Here is a 12628-nt window from a genome sequence, read left to right as displayed (position 1 = left end):
CTGCTTATTTCTGGTATGTAAGCGCAAGGTGGTTTACATTGACGGTCTATTAAATCTATTACGCGTTGTAATCTATTAACTTGGTCAATTGGATCGTTAAGGCCTACTATAAGGGTGATATCTATTTGTTCGTTGCACAGATAGCAATTGTCAATGTGTTCCAGGAATATGTTGGCGTAATTCAATGGTTTTACTTCTAGATCGCTTCTAATGTACTCGAGTGTTATGATGATCCATATTATGGTCTTCTTCCTGAAAGGTAGGGTTTTAGCCTGTTACCGTGGATTCTTTGCGTGTGACCGTTGGAATATTCGATAAGATAGGTGGGTGGATTGGATGAGAGGATTTCTGCAGGTCCTAGCCATTCGTGGTCTAGCTTGTTAGTTTTGTGATCGTTATGTACCCATACTTTATCTTTTACTCGGAATATCGTCTGTGTTTTAATAATTTTTCGCATTTGATCCCTCTGGTATCGCTTTTTGTTAGATTCGGTAACTCGTCTTGCTTTAGCTATATAGGCGTTGTGTCGATTTTTCCAGAGGTTAAACAATTGTTCTCTGGTTAGGCTAGGAGTGGTTGATATTGAGGATGGCATGTTAGCTTGTCGTCCAAATGTTAGTTCGAATGGGGTATGTCCGGTCGTCTCGTGTACTGAAGTATTATATCCCATGCATATTAATTTTAAGTTTTCATCCCAGTCGTTCTGTCGGTCGGTCGTACAAGTTCGAATAAGGTCCTTTACTACGGCATGCGTTCGTCCAAGGGATCCGTTAGATTGTGGATGGAAAGAAGTGGTTTTTATGTGTCGGATTTTGAAAGCCCTTTCAAATGTGTCCATCAATTTACATACGAAATTTCGTCCCATGTCCGTCAGAATACTTTTTCGTGCGGAAAATATGTACACATAGTGATCCAAAAGTTCGTTAATGATTGAGTTGGCTGTTTGGTCTTTTAAGGGTATGAGGATGAGATATTTGGTTAATTGATCTTGGATAGACAGGATAAACTGATTGCCCCGTTTGGTTTTGGTGAGAGGTCCGAATATGTCCATTGCGATTTTGTCATTAGGATTAAGCGGTGTGTCAGTTATCATAGGTTGTTCCTTGGCCCTGATACGATTTAGCTTTTCTCGTTGGCAGGTTTCGCAGTTTTGTATGAATTCTGTAACGTCTTGTTCTAGGTTTGTCCAGTGATGGTGCTCTTGTATTCGTTTCACGGTGCGGTGTATACCTAAGTGTCCTACTAATTCGTTATGATTTTCGCGTAGTATCGTTTGTTTTTGTTCGTTATCGTAGTCTACTGGCGGATCTTGTCCAAATATTAATTTAATTTGAGGGAATCTAGTTGTTAGAAACCTTAGCATGAGTTGAATATTTACCTTTTCTAACGTGCTGAAGCTATTGTCGTTTATTCCTATTTGTAAGCGTCCGGTTCGGTGTTTAATAAAGTGTTTGGTTAATTGACGCAACCAATGCTGTTCGTTAAAGTCTCCCAGTTCGGTCTTTGTAATTTGTTTAAAGTGTGGTCTGTTAGGTTTTTGGGTTATCGGAGCTGGGGTGATATTGATTTTCCAGTCTATATACTCGTCATAATAGTCCGGGTTTTCTACATTGGGTTGGATTTCTTCATTAGTGATAGGATACAATCGGGATAGAGCATCTGCAGCTGTATTTTCTTTTCCTTTTTTGTATTCGATTTCATAATCGTACTCCTCGAGTCTCAAACGCCATCGCATGAGTCTCGATGAGGGGTCTTTAACATTCTTTAACCATTTCAAGGCTTGATGATCGCTTTGAATTTTAAATTTTCTACCAAGTAGGTATTGTCTTAGTCTTTTGATTGACCATACTATTGCTAATAACTCTTTCTCGGTTGTGGAATAATTCTTTTCAGGAGGGTTCAAAGTTCGGGATATATAACAGCATGGATGTCCGTCTTGGGAGAGTATTGCTCCTAACCCTTCGTTACTTGCGTCTGTTGTTAATGTGAATGTTTTGTCAAAGTCTGGATATTGTAGTACAGGGGCTTCGCAGAGTTTTTGTTTTAGTGTGTCAAATGCAAGTTGTTGTCTATCGGTCCAGTAGAATGGAGTGTCCTTTTTTGTGAGATCTGTCAATGGTTTTGCGATTTTAGAAAAATTACGTATAAATTTTCTATAGTATCCAACGAGTCCTAAGAATGACTTTATGTGGGTCGCGGTCTTTGGTGTTTTAAAGTCTTTCACGGCTTGAATCTTTTTGGGATTAGGCTTTACTCCTTCCTTTGTTACTACGTGTCCTAAGTATTCTAATTCCGGTTTCAAAAATTCGCATTTGTCCGGTTGTATTTTTAATCCTAAATTTTGTAGTCTGTCTAGTATAATGGCTAGATTTCGGTTATGTTCTTGGATGGTGCTCCCGAATATTATAATGTCATCCAGGTATACGAAACAGTTATTTCCTATTAACCCCCGTAGCGCGGTATCCATCATACGTTGAAACGTCGCCGGTGCGTTTTTAAGGCCGAAGGGCATGCGATTATAGTGGAAGTGACCTTGTGGGGTTGAGAATGCAGTATATTTTTTGGAATTTTGCTCCATAGGTATCTGGTGAAATCCTGACGAGAGGTCTAGGGCCGAGAAAAATTTAGCTTTGCCTAAGTGCTCGAGTATTTCGTCCGAATTTGGTAAAGGATACGCGTCTTGGTCTGTTTGCTCGTTTAATTTTCTAAAATCTATAACGATTCTCCATTTTTGTTTGCCTGATGCATCTAATTTTTTTGGAACTACCCAAATTGGTGCGTTATATGGACTGTCCGATGGTTCTATGATTTGTTTGTCTAACATGTCGTTGATTTGAGTCTCGATTTCCTTTTTATGACATTCGGGCTGTCTATAAGATTTGATGTTTATAGGTTTGTCTGTCTTGAGTGTGATTGTATGTTCTGTCAAGTTGGTACATGGTAATGAGTCTGTTTCCATATTAAAAACGTCTAAGTAATTGATGAGGATTTTCTCAAGGGGTTCTCGAAGTTCTGGATCAATATGTTTGGTACGTATTATTTGTGCGAATTTATTAATTTGGCTTAGTTTATCGGGTTTCTCTATTTCGTTTGTAATGTGACAGATTTGCTTACCAGTGTTGATGAAACATACTGTTGTGGGCTTTCCTTCGATGTATTGGGCTGAGATTAGAGTTTCGCCTGGTCTTATCTTGCTATCGGTTTCCTGGAATGGTAATATAATTTCGTCCAAGGTTAGTTTATTGTTAGTGACGCTGTACTGATACTTTGTAAGGAATGGGAGTCCGATTATTCCTTCTTCGATTAGGGGAAAGTTGTTAGGGACTACGTAGAATTGATGATTTTTCTTGAGCATGGTTAAGTTGCAAATTTTGTTAGTGGTATGTTTGTCACTTCCCATTAGGAAGGTTTTTGGGTTAGAAGTTTGGACGTTTAGTGAGGCTTTTTCTTTTATAAGGTTGATTCCTGCTCCGGTATCGATGAGGAATCTGGCTCTTCCTCCGTCTCTTCGTTGCAGTACGATTGATAGTAATCTTCCGGTGGTGGTGCAGTTAACTCGAGGTAAGCTTCCTCTGGGTTCTCCGTTGTTTGGTTTACTCGAGGTGGAATCTTTCCTTGGCTGGCAAATGGAAAATTTCGAGAGTAGCATTTTTCGGCTGTGTGTCCAATTCGTAAACACTTTGGACACTTCGGTTTCATGCGGTCGTCTAATGGTCGGCTAGGTAGCTGAGCAGAAGTTTGTGGCTGTGAATCGGTAGTAGTTCGCTTGGATACTAATGTAATGTTGTGAGATTGATTCTTTGGGCGGTTGGCAACACGATTTGCTTCTCGTAACCATTGTTCTCTATCAGCTGCTAGTCGTTGGGCAAGGTTCAGGTTCTTTGGATCGCTAGATACCACCATCTGTCCTATCTCGTATCGTAAGTTGAGCAAATATGTTTTAAGTGCTTCGCGTTCTTCAATATCTATAGCTACGCGTCGTTCTGTTGGTGTGCGGTTTTCGTTTTGGACTGCACAATTTAATTCGTTTAGCTGTTGTCGGAATCTGGAGTCAAAAGATTGTACACTTTCTGTTGCCCCTTGTTTTAAATTCTTTAATTTGTCCCTACAGTTGCTAATAGTTGTTGGTGTTAATACGTGTTGTCTTAAGCATGAATATAAGTCTTCGAACGAGTTGATTTTTAGATATCGTATGTTTCGTTTCGCGTTGTCGGTAATCTTTTCGATCAGTATGAGATCTAATAATAGCTCTCTGTCACTTGCCTTGCACCTAGCTCTTGCTTTGCGGACCGATAAGATGAAATCTTCAACGCCCACGTCATCTTGACCACGTAGTGTCTCGACAGTTCGTATGGCCTTATCTGCCTCGAGCCCTCGATCTTCGTTGTAGTTGTTTATTGGTTTAATCGCGGCGCGGCTAGATGCGGCTCGTGGTCTTTGTGACGTGTTCGGTCCGTCAGTTTCGTCATCCGTTACGTTATCAGCAGCGGTTTCTAAATGGGCGTTTATTTGCGACTGGTCAGTCTCGGTGTCGTATTTTATTTCCATGGTTTTTGCAAGATCGCGTATTTCTTTAGAGCGATTTCTATCGCTAGTTTCCGCAAATTCTTTTATGTTTTTAATGTTTTGATCGGTGCTGTTTCTAAAGCTTCTAAACTCGTGAGTTAGGCTTTCAAATTGTTCAATCAGGGTAGCGATTAGTTCGTTTTGTTTAGCGGTACTCTTGTCAGTTGGGTTCATGCTGAGAAATATGACACTTTCGGCGGAAGAAGAGTCACTATCTTCAGAACGTATTTCAGGCTTACGGTTTCGATAATGTACGAAAGCCAGCTTACCGAGATTCTTTGCAGATCCTTCTTTTGATCAAGGAGGTGACCGTGGTCCTTCGCTGTAGAATCCGTAGAGTTCCCGTTGAAGTTTCCTCTTGATGCGATGAATGGATCCTGGCAGGATCGCCAATTTTGTCACGTCGATTCGGGGTAATTTCACGTTCCGCACGCAAGGTGAGAAATTCGTACTTAAATTTTGATTGTTATTAGAAAATTTATTGAACACTGACAGAGTAACAATACAGAATGGTCAAACAGCACAGAAAAGAATGTTCTTACAACGACTCGAGAGGTACTTTTTTATATCAAGGACCCGGCTCTTGTGGAGGGGCTATCGCTGGATGCCGGTCACATAGGGTTTCTATTACTGCTTAGCCATCATTTTGCTGACCAAGGTATGTGAGGCATAACCATCCTTTCGTTGCGTTCTCACGACCACCGTGACAACAGCAATCTTTAAACGCTTATAAAACCATAAGCAATCGTGAAGTTTAGAATTCGCTAATTGGGCGTCTCTCAATCCAGTTTTTGATCTTGGGCAGAAGGAGGACCTTTTTCTCCAGCAGCTTCAGATTCTCGTAATTCTCGATCAGATCAGACTTGTACATAAAGTTCAAATAATCGAGCAGAGCAACGAATGTTAAATCAGCGCAAGAGAGAGTACCATCGTAGAAGTAGCCGTCATTTTCCTTCACTTGCTGGTCCAAACGTTCTAAAATGAACGGCAGCGTCTCTTCAGCAGCCTTGCGTTTTGCAGCTTTGACCTTCTCGTCCTCCTCATAGTGGAAGGCGGCAATTTCTGAAAATTTGTTTTCAGTTAAATACTCTTCGCTAATGTTATACTAATTTGAATACAGTGTTGTGCGAAATTTAAATGATACTGAAGATAGAATTACAATCCTTTTTAATCCTTTGTCTTGTATTGTTGACATACGTGTATCGTTCGATTAAATCAAATATTAAATCGGATTTCAACTAATAAATACCTGAACAGATATGTACTATCTGTTATCAAGATTCTCATAAGATTTATGCAAAGCAGCACTGGATACTCACTATGACGAATATCATGAATAGTATCAACAGTGGCATCAATATGAAGATTTGCCCAGTCAGTCTTTCCAGCTAAGTCATATTGTTTGGCTAAGTAACGGCAAATAGCTGTAGACTGAGCAACCTTCCTTCTATCAGCTACGAGCATAGGAAGCAGGCCATAAGGAGTCACTAAAACCATACAACTAATAGAATCAAAGATTCTATCGAACAAACAGATTATGATGCTTCTTAAATATCTAGCTTCCTGTTATCTGTTTTGGAAAGATATAATTTAATTTATTGATAATTTATCAGCAAACGAAGGGCATTGTCTCCTTAACAATACCTATTGTTCTCCCACATATCTTATAGAGAAATGGAGAGTAAATAATAATCTCTGTTATACTCTGCATAATTGTGTTCTACTTTATTTAGCTACTTTAGTTAAATTAGGAAAGATGAGATTTAAGAAACAGAACTTCTTTAAATTTTAAGCTTACAGGGCTTTATTTCTGGCCAGACGTCCTTTTTGATACGTTCATCTTCAAATGGAATACTAGCATAGCTGAAGAAGAATGGATTGGTTCTGCCAATGCCGTAACTGGGAAGTAAGTCAATTTATAGAGCGGCATCTTCCTGGAAGTATAGTATATACAAAGTAAAAACGAAGAATCATTGATGACAAGAATTATATTATTACAAATTATGAAGTATAAGACAATTTAAGTAAAAAGCATCAACTACTAACTACTCGCATAGCTATTTGTATCTTTATATTTTAATATAGCTTAGATATAAAAAGAATATTATTTTTGGATGTAATAATGTATAAACTTGCGCCAAATATTATAACAAAATATTGCACTTTCTATTTAAGTAGGATAGACATATTACCGGCAGCATATCTTTTTTCTATAGCAATGAAATTGTTTATAAAAAAGTTTATAAGAAAACTATCAATTAATGCAAACAACGCATTTCAAAATATTAATTACATTCGCGCGATTCGTTATCTCTAGTATTAATTTAACCATATGGTTCTATACACCCAAGACCCTATAACAGTAATTTAGTACCATTACTAGTCGTATGTACAATGTATGTTTGTATACATCTTTCGTAACTACAAAACATTCAGCAGTGATTATATATTTTTCCAAACATAAGAAACATTTTCTAATTGCATACTTAAATTTATCGATCAATTATGAACATATGATAACATTTATTTCTTTCAACTACTAATTTTCAAATCCTCTGCTGTTCCGTTAATTGAACGACGCGCCGACTTTTCGTACAAGTATCTTGTATCTTATCTGTATTATTTAGTTATCAATAAAGAAGAAACATTTTCCAATTGTATATTTAAATTTATCGATCAATTATGAACATGTAATAACATTTATTTCTTTCAACTACTAATTTTTAAATCATCTGCTGTTCGGTTAATTGAAGGATGTCGGCTTTCTGTAGAAGTATTTCATATTTATTATTTAATTATGAATAAGGAAAAAACATACAAAATATAGTTTTTAAACGGTTTATTATTTATAAAGAGAAACTTTGACTCAGGATATATATACTATATATATACTATCTACTTACAATTTTTTTTTTAAGACTTCAAAGTCGAAACAAGCACAGGAAATTTCCAAGCCGGTTAACAGAAACTTGAATGAGACAAAAATAACCTTTAGATCTCTATATGTTCTTCTTCCCCCCTGTTGCTTCCACGTAACTCTTATCCTATTGGTGGAGCTGTGCTGATATGTGAAATTATGACTACATAAAAACATCCGGAAAGACTCATTGAATGATTTTATAGTTTAAGGTTAATAAATTTCCATAAATTAAAGTTGAAAATTTATGAGAACATGTTTTCTGTAACAAAACTTAGTAAAAACAAACTAGTAAGGTTTATAGATTCTTTAATGATTATGTATGTATTCATAAACTAGTTCGATAAACATCGTTCGATAAAACGTCGAACAACACACAACATTGAAGCGCGAAATTTCAAATTCAATGAAAGATAAATAACAAATATTGCGAACAAATGATATTAAATTTACAATAATCTCATGTAAGAAAAAATAAAAGGGATAAAAGTAGTACAGAAGATAGAAAAATCTATAAAACTGGTGGCTGGGAAATAGAAAATATATAAATTTATGTTATTAGAGTTTAGTACTTCTGTCGATCAATGTGTTACGACCGTTCGCGGAGAGACGCAGTCGCAGTAGCGAGAGGCGTAAATTCTCGCTACGATTCGGTGAATCGACGCCGCGAAGTAGTCGTTCCCCTGTTTCGGTTAAGATAAGAGGTGGTTAAATGAATATGACACAGTATAGTAAGTTATATTTCACCGTTTATTCCAACAACTTATAACGAAGGCAGTTACGCTGGTGCGTATGTACGAGATTTTTTTTTTTATTTATTTGTTGAAATTACAATCAATTCTCGCGTTGAGAATATGTACGAGATGAATGAGTGACTGATCTGTGGGTGTGTCCTACCCGGTGGAAGGATATTGACCGTTCGAAGGATGTGAAATCAGAACTGTCTTGGGAGACGATGCTGTCTCGGAGGAAAGCTAAGGATGGGTGTGTCTAGCGCACGGGACCATCGGATTTGTTGGTGACGATTTTAGTTAGGAGAGTGAAGGAAGTGGCTTCGTTGTTAATTGGTTAACGAAGGGTCTTAACCGCCCTCGAGAGAAAGTGGTTAGTGGGAGGAAAGTTGCAGCATACGTGAGAAAAACTAACTTTCCCTTGTCCAGTCGGGGTAGACAATAGTCTTTAGAAATTCTTCGGAAACAGACGTTTGTTTGGTTTGAAGGACCTTTTCTAGGAAATCTATGAGATTTATGGAAGGTACTTGAAACTATGGAGGATACGCTGCGAGCATCCGGTGACATCTGGTTGCCATATTGCTCGCGGTGCGACGTAACAAAATGGAATAGAAAGATTATACCACAGACGAAATTATACTTTATACTTTATTATACTTTATACTTTATTATTACATTACATCAATTGACATCTTTGGAATTACAACGATTCGATACACATTTTAACTAAATATTTTGCAATGAAACACGTATTATTAAACAACATAATCATACTAAATTAATTTAATGTGACTATTTATTATTATTATATAATAACACAGTGATGAAAGAAATAAACTGGTCAAGTAATCTAAGGAACGATAATACGTATCTATGTCAGTGACAGTGAGAAAAATTCAGATATCTGTACTTAAGTGATTACACTTATAAGTATCATTATATATTATATAAATATGATATTTCGAATGGTATCATTTATCACTCATTAAACAAGAGTGTCATATCCAGAGAAATGATTTTACATATCTTAATCTTTGCTTTGATTACGATAGTAATAATTTCTATCAAACTTGATGAGGAAGATACATGAATAATTATCTAAAAGCTGAAAATCTTGGCAAATTCATTTGTACATAAACTAACAGGAATGAATTTTAAAGATACACTCTGCTCTCAACAATTAAAGCTGTCTTGTCGCAACAAAGTTTCAATAATTTTTTATGGACAACATGGCCCAGTTTGCACAAAGACTAAAAATTTTAACATTAAATTTGGATAAAAAATCTTACGGTAGAAGGAATGATATATCCTTCATTTTCGCCAATAATCTGGTCGAATTTAGTCAAGTAAAATGGTATTGTTTCGTTCAAAAGTTGATTCTTCCTCGCTTCCTTCTTTTCAGGATTCTCCTCCATGCGATAGTAGCAGATAGCTGAAACCAACCGTTACGTTCATTTGTGTTTTTCCCCCCAAACGAAGAGAAAATAAGTTGTGAAAGAAGGAGTAGCCTCTCATAGTTCCTACAATTTCTTCATTCTCTTTGCTTTCTTCAATATTGCCTCAACAAGTTCCTGTGGTTCACGATACTTGAAATATATACAATGTTACCAGCGTGGAAATTGTCTTGGAAACTTGGAAAATCTTTCAAGAGGAACAACATTGCTAACTGAGATTCGAGAAAGGAAAGGTAAGTAAATCCTTGCTTCTACTTAGAGCTTTTTTATTTACTTCTGACGAGTAAAGTACTGTTATTAAAATTTGATTAAAAGTACCAAGAATGTCGAGATATAAACAACCATTTGTGGAAAGGTCAGGAGAAGCAGAATTATCGAATAAACGTTATATAACTCTTAGTGATTAAGTAAGAGAAGAGAAACGAGAAAAAAGTCTTTTATCTAGGTCTTAATAAAGTATACTATATTTATCTCCATATCAAGAATAACAACAAGATATAAACAGTCTTCTAGAAATTGAGTAAATATTACATAATTACATCTTGAGCAATATTTTGCGTCTTAGCTTTTGCTTAAACATTATGATAATCTTAAATATCTGTAAATTCTTCACAGACTCTTTGCATCTTCTATACAGGTATCTCATGATCATGTGATAACACACAGGAAGAAAAAATAGAGGAAAAAACAGCGTAAAAAAAAGTTGCGTAGGAGTATCGTCGCACTACATCATTCGACAATTGATGCACGTCATGGCGATCGTCACGGTTTAAAGCAGGCCATCAAAAACACGTTTGTTATCGTACGGAAAAATCTGCGACGTTCCAGCTGTTCAGGTGCATCGAATTGTGAATCATCGGCGGTACGAAGCAAGGCGAGGGGCGTAAATAGAGAAAGAGGAGAAGAGAAGGATTCGCATAAATGATAAAATATAATCGTTCGTTCCTCGTCGATGGCGGATGGATGGCTTTAATCGTGGACGATATCGATACGATTATATTTTATACATTTGAAACAAATATAAAAGACAAGCAAAAACCAGAGATACGATCGTTATGATATTATTCAATCGGTAGCCTATTTACCTCGTTTATTGTTCACCTTCTCTGTCTAGTAATAATTTTTCGATTCGACTGGCGTGACGTTACGTTGGCGGTGTAAGAACACGATTTTTGGAAGCCATCGAATTCGTGATGTCGATAGAAATCTTCAGTTGGAATCGTTGTATCATAACGTAGTCTGCTTATTGTCGATAAGAATTTACTAAACTAAAAGTGACTACTAAAAGTTTCTATCCTCTAAATTCTATCTACGATTCTATAATCTAAAAACTGACTTTTGCAAACAAACTGTAACATTCGCTTAACGGAAAGACATACGTATCTTGTTTGTACTCGTCTTTTCACAATGAATTCTTGAACGTCTGTCTCTGTGGTGAGACAAATGCAAAGTCATCTCATCAGTTACTCACCTTGCTTCAAATCTCCAAGAGTATCGACGAGCACGTCGCATATCATCGCATCCCATTCGTTCTTTCCCATTAGATCGTACTTCCTCGCCAAGTATCGCGCCACAGCGTTACTCTGCGCTACCGGTTTCCCGTCTATCTCCAGCACAGGCAGCTTTTTATAAGGCATTGCTAAGAACAAACATGGCTCATATGAACACTGTGTAGAGGGAAACGATCGATAGGAAATCACAACACAGCTTCCGAGGCCGTTGCGTTCTTGTGAATAGATGAATCGAAATCATTTCGGTTTTAATCAACATGGCCTAGTAAAGAAATACAGAAATGTCTTCTTTCTCCTTTTTTTCTTTTCTTACGATTACGATGGACAGGGTATCGCGTGTTTTTGACTGTTGGGAAGAACATAAAGTTTTTAAAATCAAGGATAAAAGATAATACCAGACACGGAAAAAATATTAGAAAATGTACACGGTTCTTGTAATGAAAATTGAAATGCAAGGAATATAAATCGAATGTCTATTGCGAACGTAATTTTGTGTTTTACACCGACAGGATTGATTTACAGACTTACGTTGATTTTTTGTTTCTCTATTTGCAAGCGACATATAAGATTATATCGAAGACTATGCTGCGTAAAACTTTTATTATACCATTTACGATAGAAATGTCGCAACAGAAGATCGAATTTTATGTCTGCTTTGTTCTTTCGACTTTTTAGCTATGTTCTTGTTCATTTCCGAACTGATTTCAATTTTTTATCCTTTTTTTCCGACAAGTCCTAAAAAGTTTTTAAATTAACGAGAAGCGTAGAAGTATTTTTGTATTCCTATTTTAAGTCACCTATTTACGGTTTTCTCAAAATATTCGAAATGCTTCGATTCATTGAAAACAATAAAGATTGCAACACAAAAATTCGAGAATCGTAAGTGAATTAAGTTGGTATTCGATAAACACGATATTACGGAAGCAAAACTTAATGAAAAGTTCGACTTTATTCCGTATGAAATTTTACTTTAAGTAAGTTTAGCCTGCACGTGAAACGAAAGTTTTATATACAGAAAAGTTTGAGTAAATGGTAGATACCTGAGAGTTGAACGATGAAAGTAAAAATCGATTCTTCACGCTTACAATCCTTGTATTCAGGCCAGAGTTCTTCGGGGATCCTCTCGTCGGTATACTCGATGCCAGTATATGCAAATATGTACCGTATATGTTCGGCACGACCACGGGCATTGAAGTAGATTAGTTTGTAGGTATGTTCGTCGCTCATTTTCCTTGCTCTGTCAACTTATCGAGAAAAATGTTACAATTAACTCGTGTAATTAACAGACTGTGTGCGTGTTTGTGCGTAGAGAGAACAATTTATTTATAGATGGAATAATTCGTATAATACGCAAAATAAATCATTCAGAAGGCTGGAATATGTGTTTTTGAAACAATTAATTATGTCGAAAAATATTTCAAACGAGATATAATTATGAAAAAAATAATA

At 36.5% G+C, this 12628-nt stretch overlaps 1 protein-coding gene across 1 annotated transcript; it reads right to left on the bottom strand.

The window, feature by feature from the left end:
* Nucleotides 1–5029: 5029 nt before the first annotated feature.
* LOC143304403 (glutathione S-transferase-like) lies at nt 5030–6122 on the bottom strand. The gene is made up of 2 exons (XM_076626865.1): nt 5886–6122; nt 5030–5628 (listed from the first exon to the last, which is right to left on the bottom strand). The coding sequence occupies exons 1-2, from the start codon at nt 6061–6063 to the stop codon at nt 5321–5323; spliced, it is 486 nt and encodes a 161-aa protein (XP_076482980.1). The 5' UTR covers nt 6064–6122; the 3' UTR covers nt 5030–5320.
* Between the last annotated feature and the right edge of the window lie 6506 nt (nt 6123–12628).

This window comes from Bombus vancouverensis, chromosome 2 (assembly GCF_051014615.1).
Source record: "Bombus vancouverensis nearcticus chromosome 2, iyBomVanc1_principal, whole genome shotgun sequence".
NCBI lineage: Eukaryota > Metazoa > Arthropoda > Insecta > Hymenoptera > Apidae > Bombus > Bombus vancouverensis.
Note: the sequence above shows the minus strand (reverse complement) of the source record. Positions and strands in the feature narration are given on the sequence as shown.

Excerpts from the sequence above, each read along its gene's own strand:
- LOC143304403 (XM_076626865.1), bottom strand. The coding sequence starts at position 6,063 with ATGGTTTTAGTGACTCCTTATGGCCTGCTTCCTATGCTCGTAGCTGAT. Across the intron at positions 5,629-5,885 it reads TATTCATGATATTCGTCATA|AAATTGCCGCCTTCCACTAT; the intron begins GTGAGTATCCAG and ends ACAAATTTTCAG.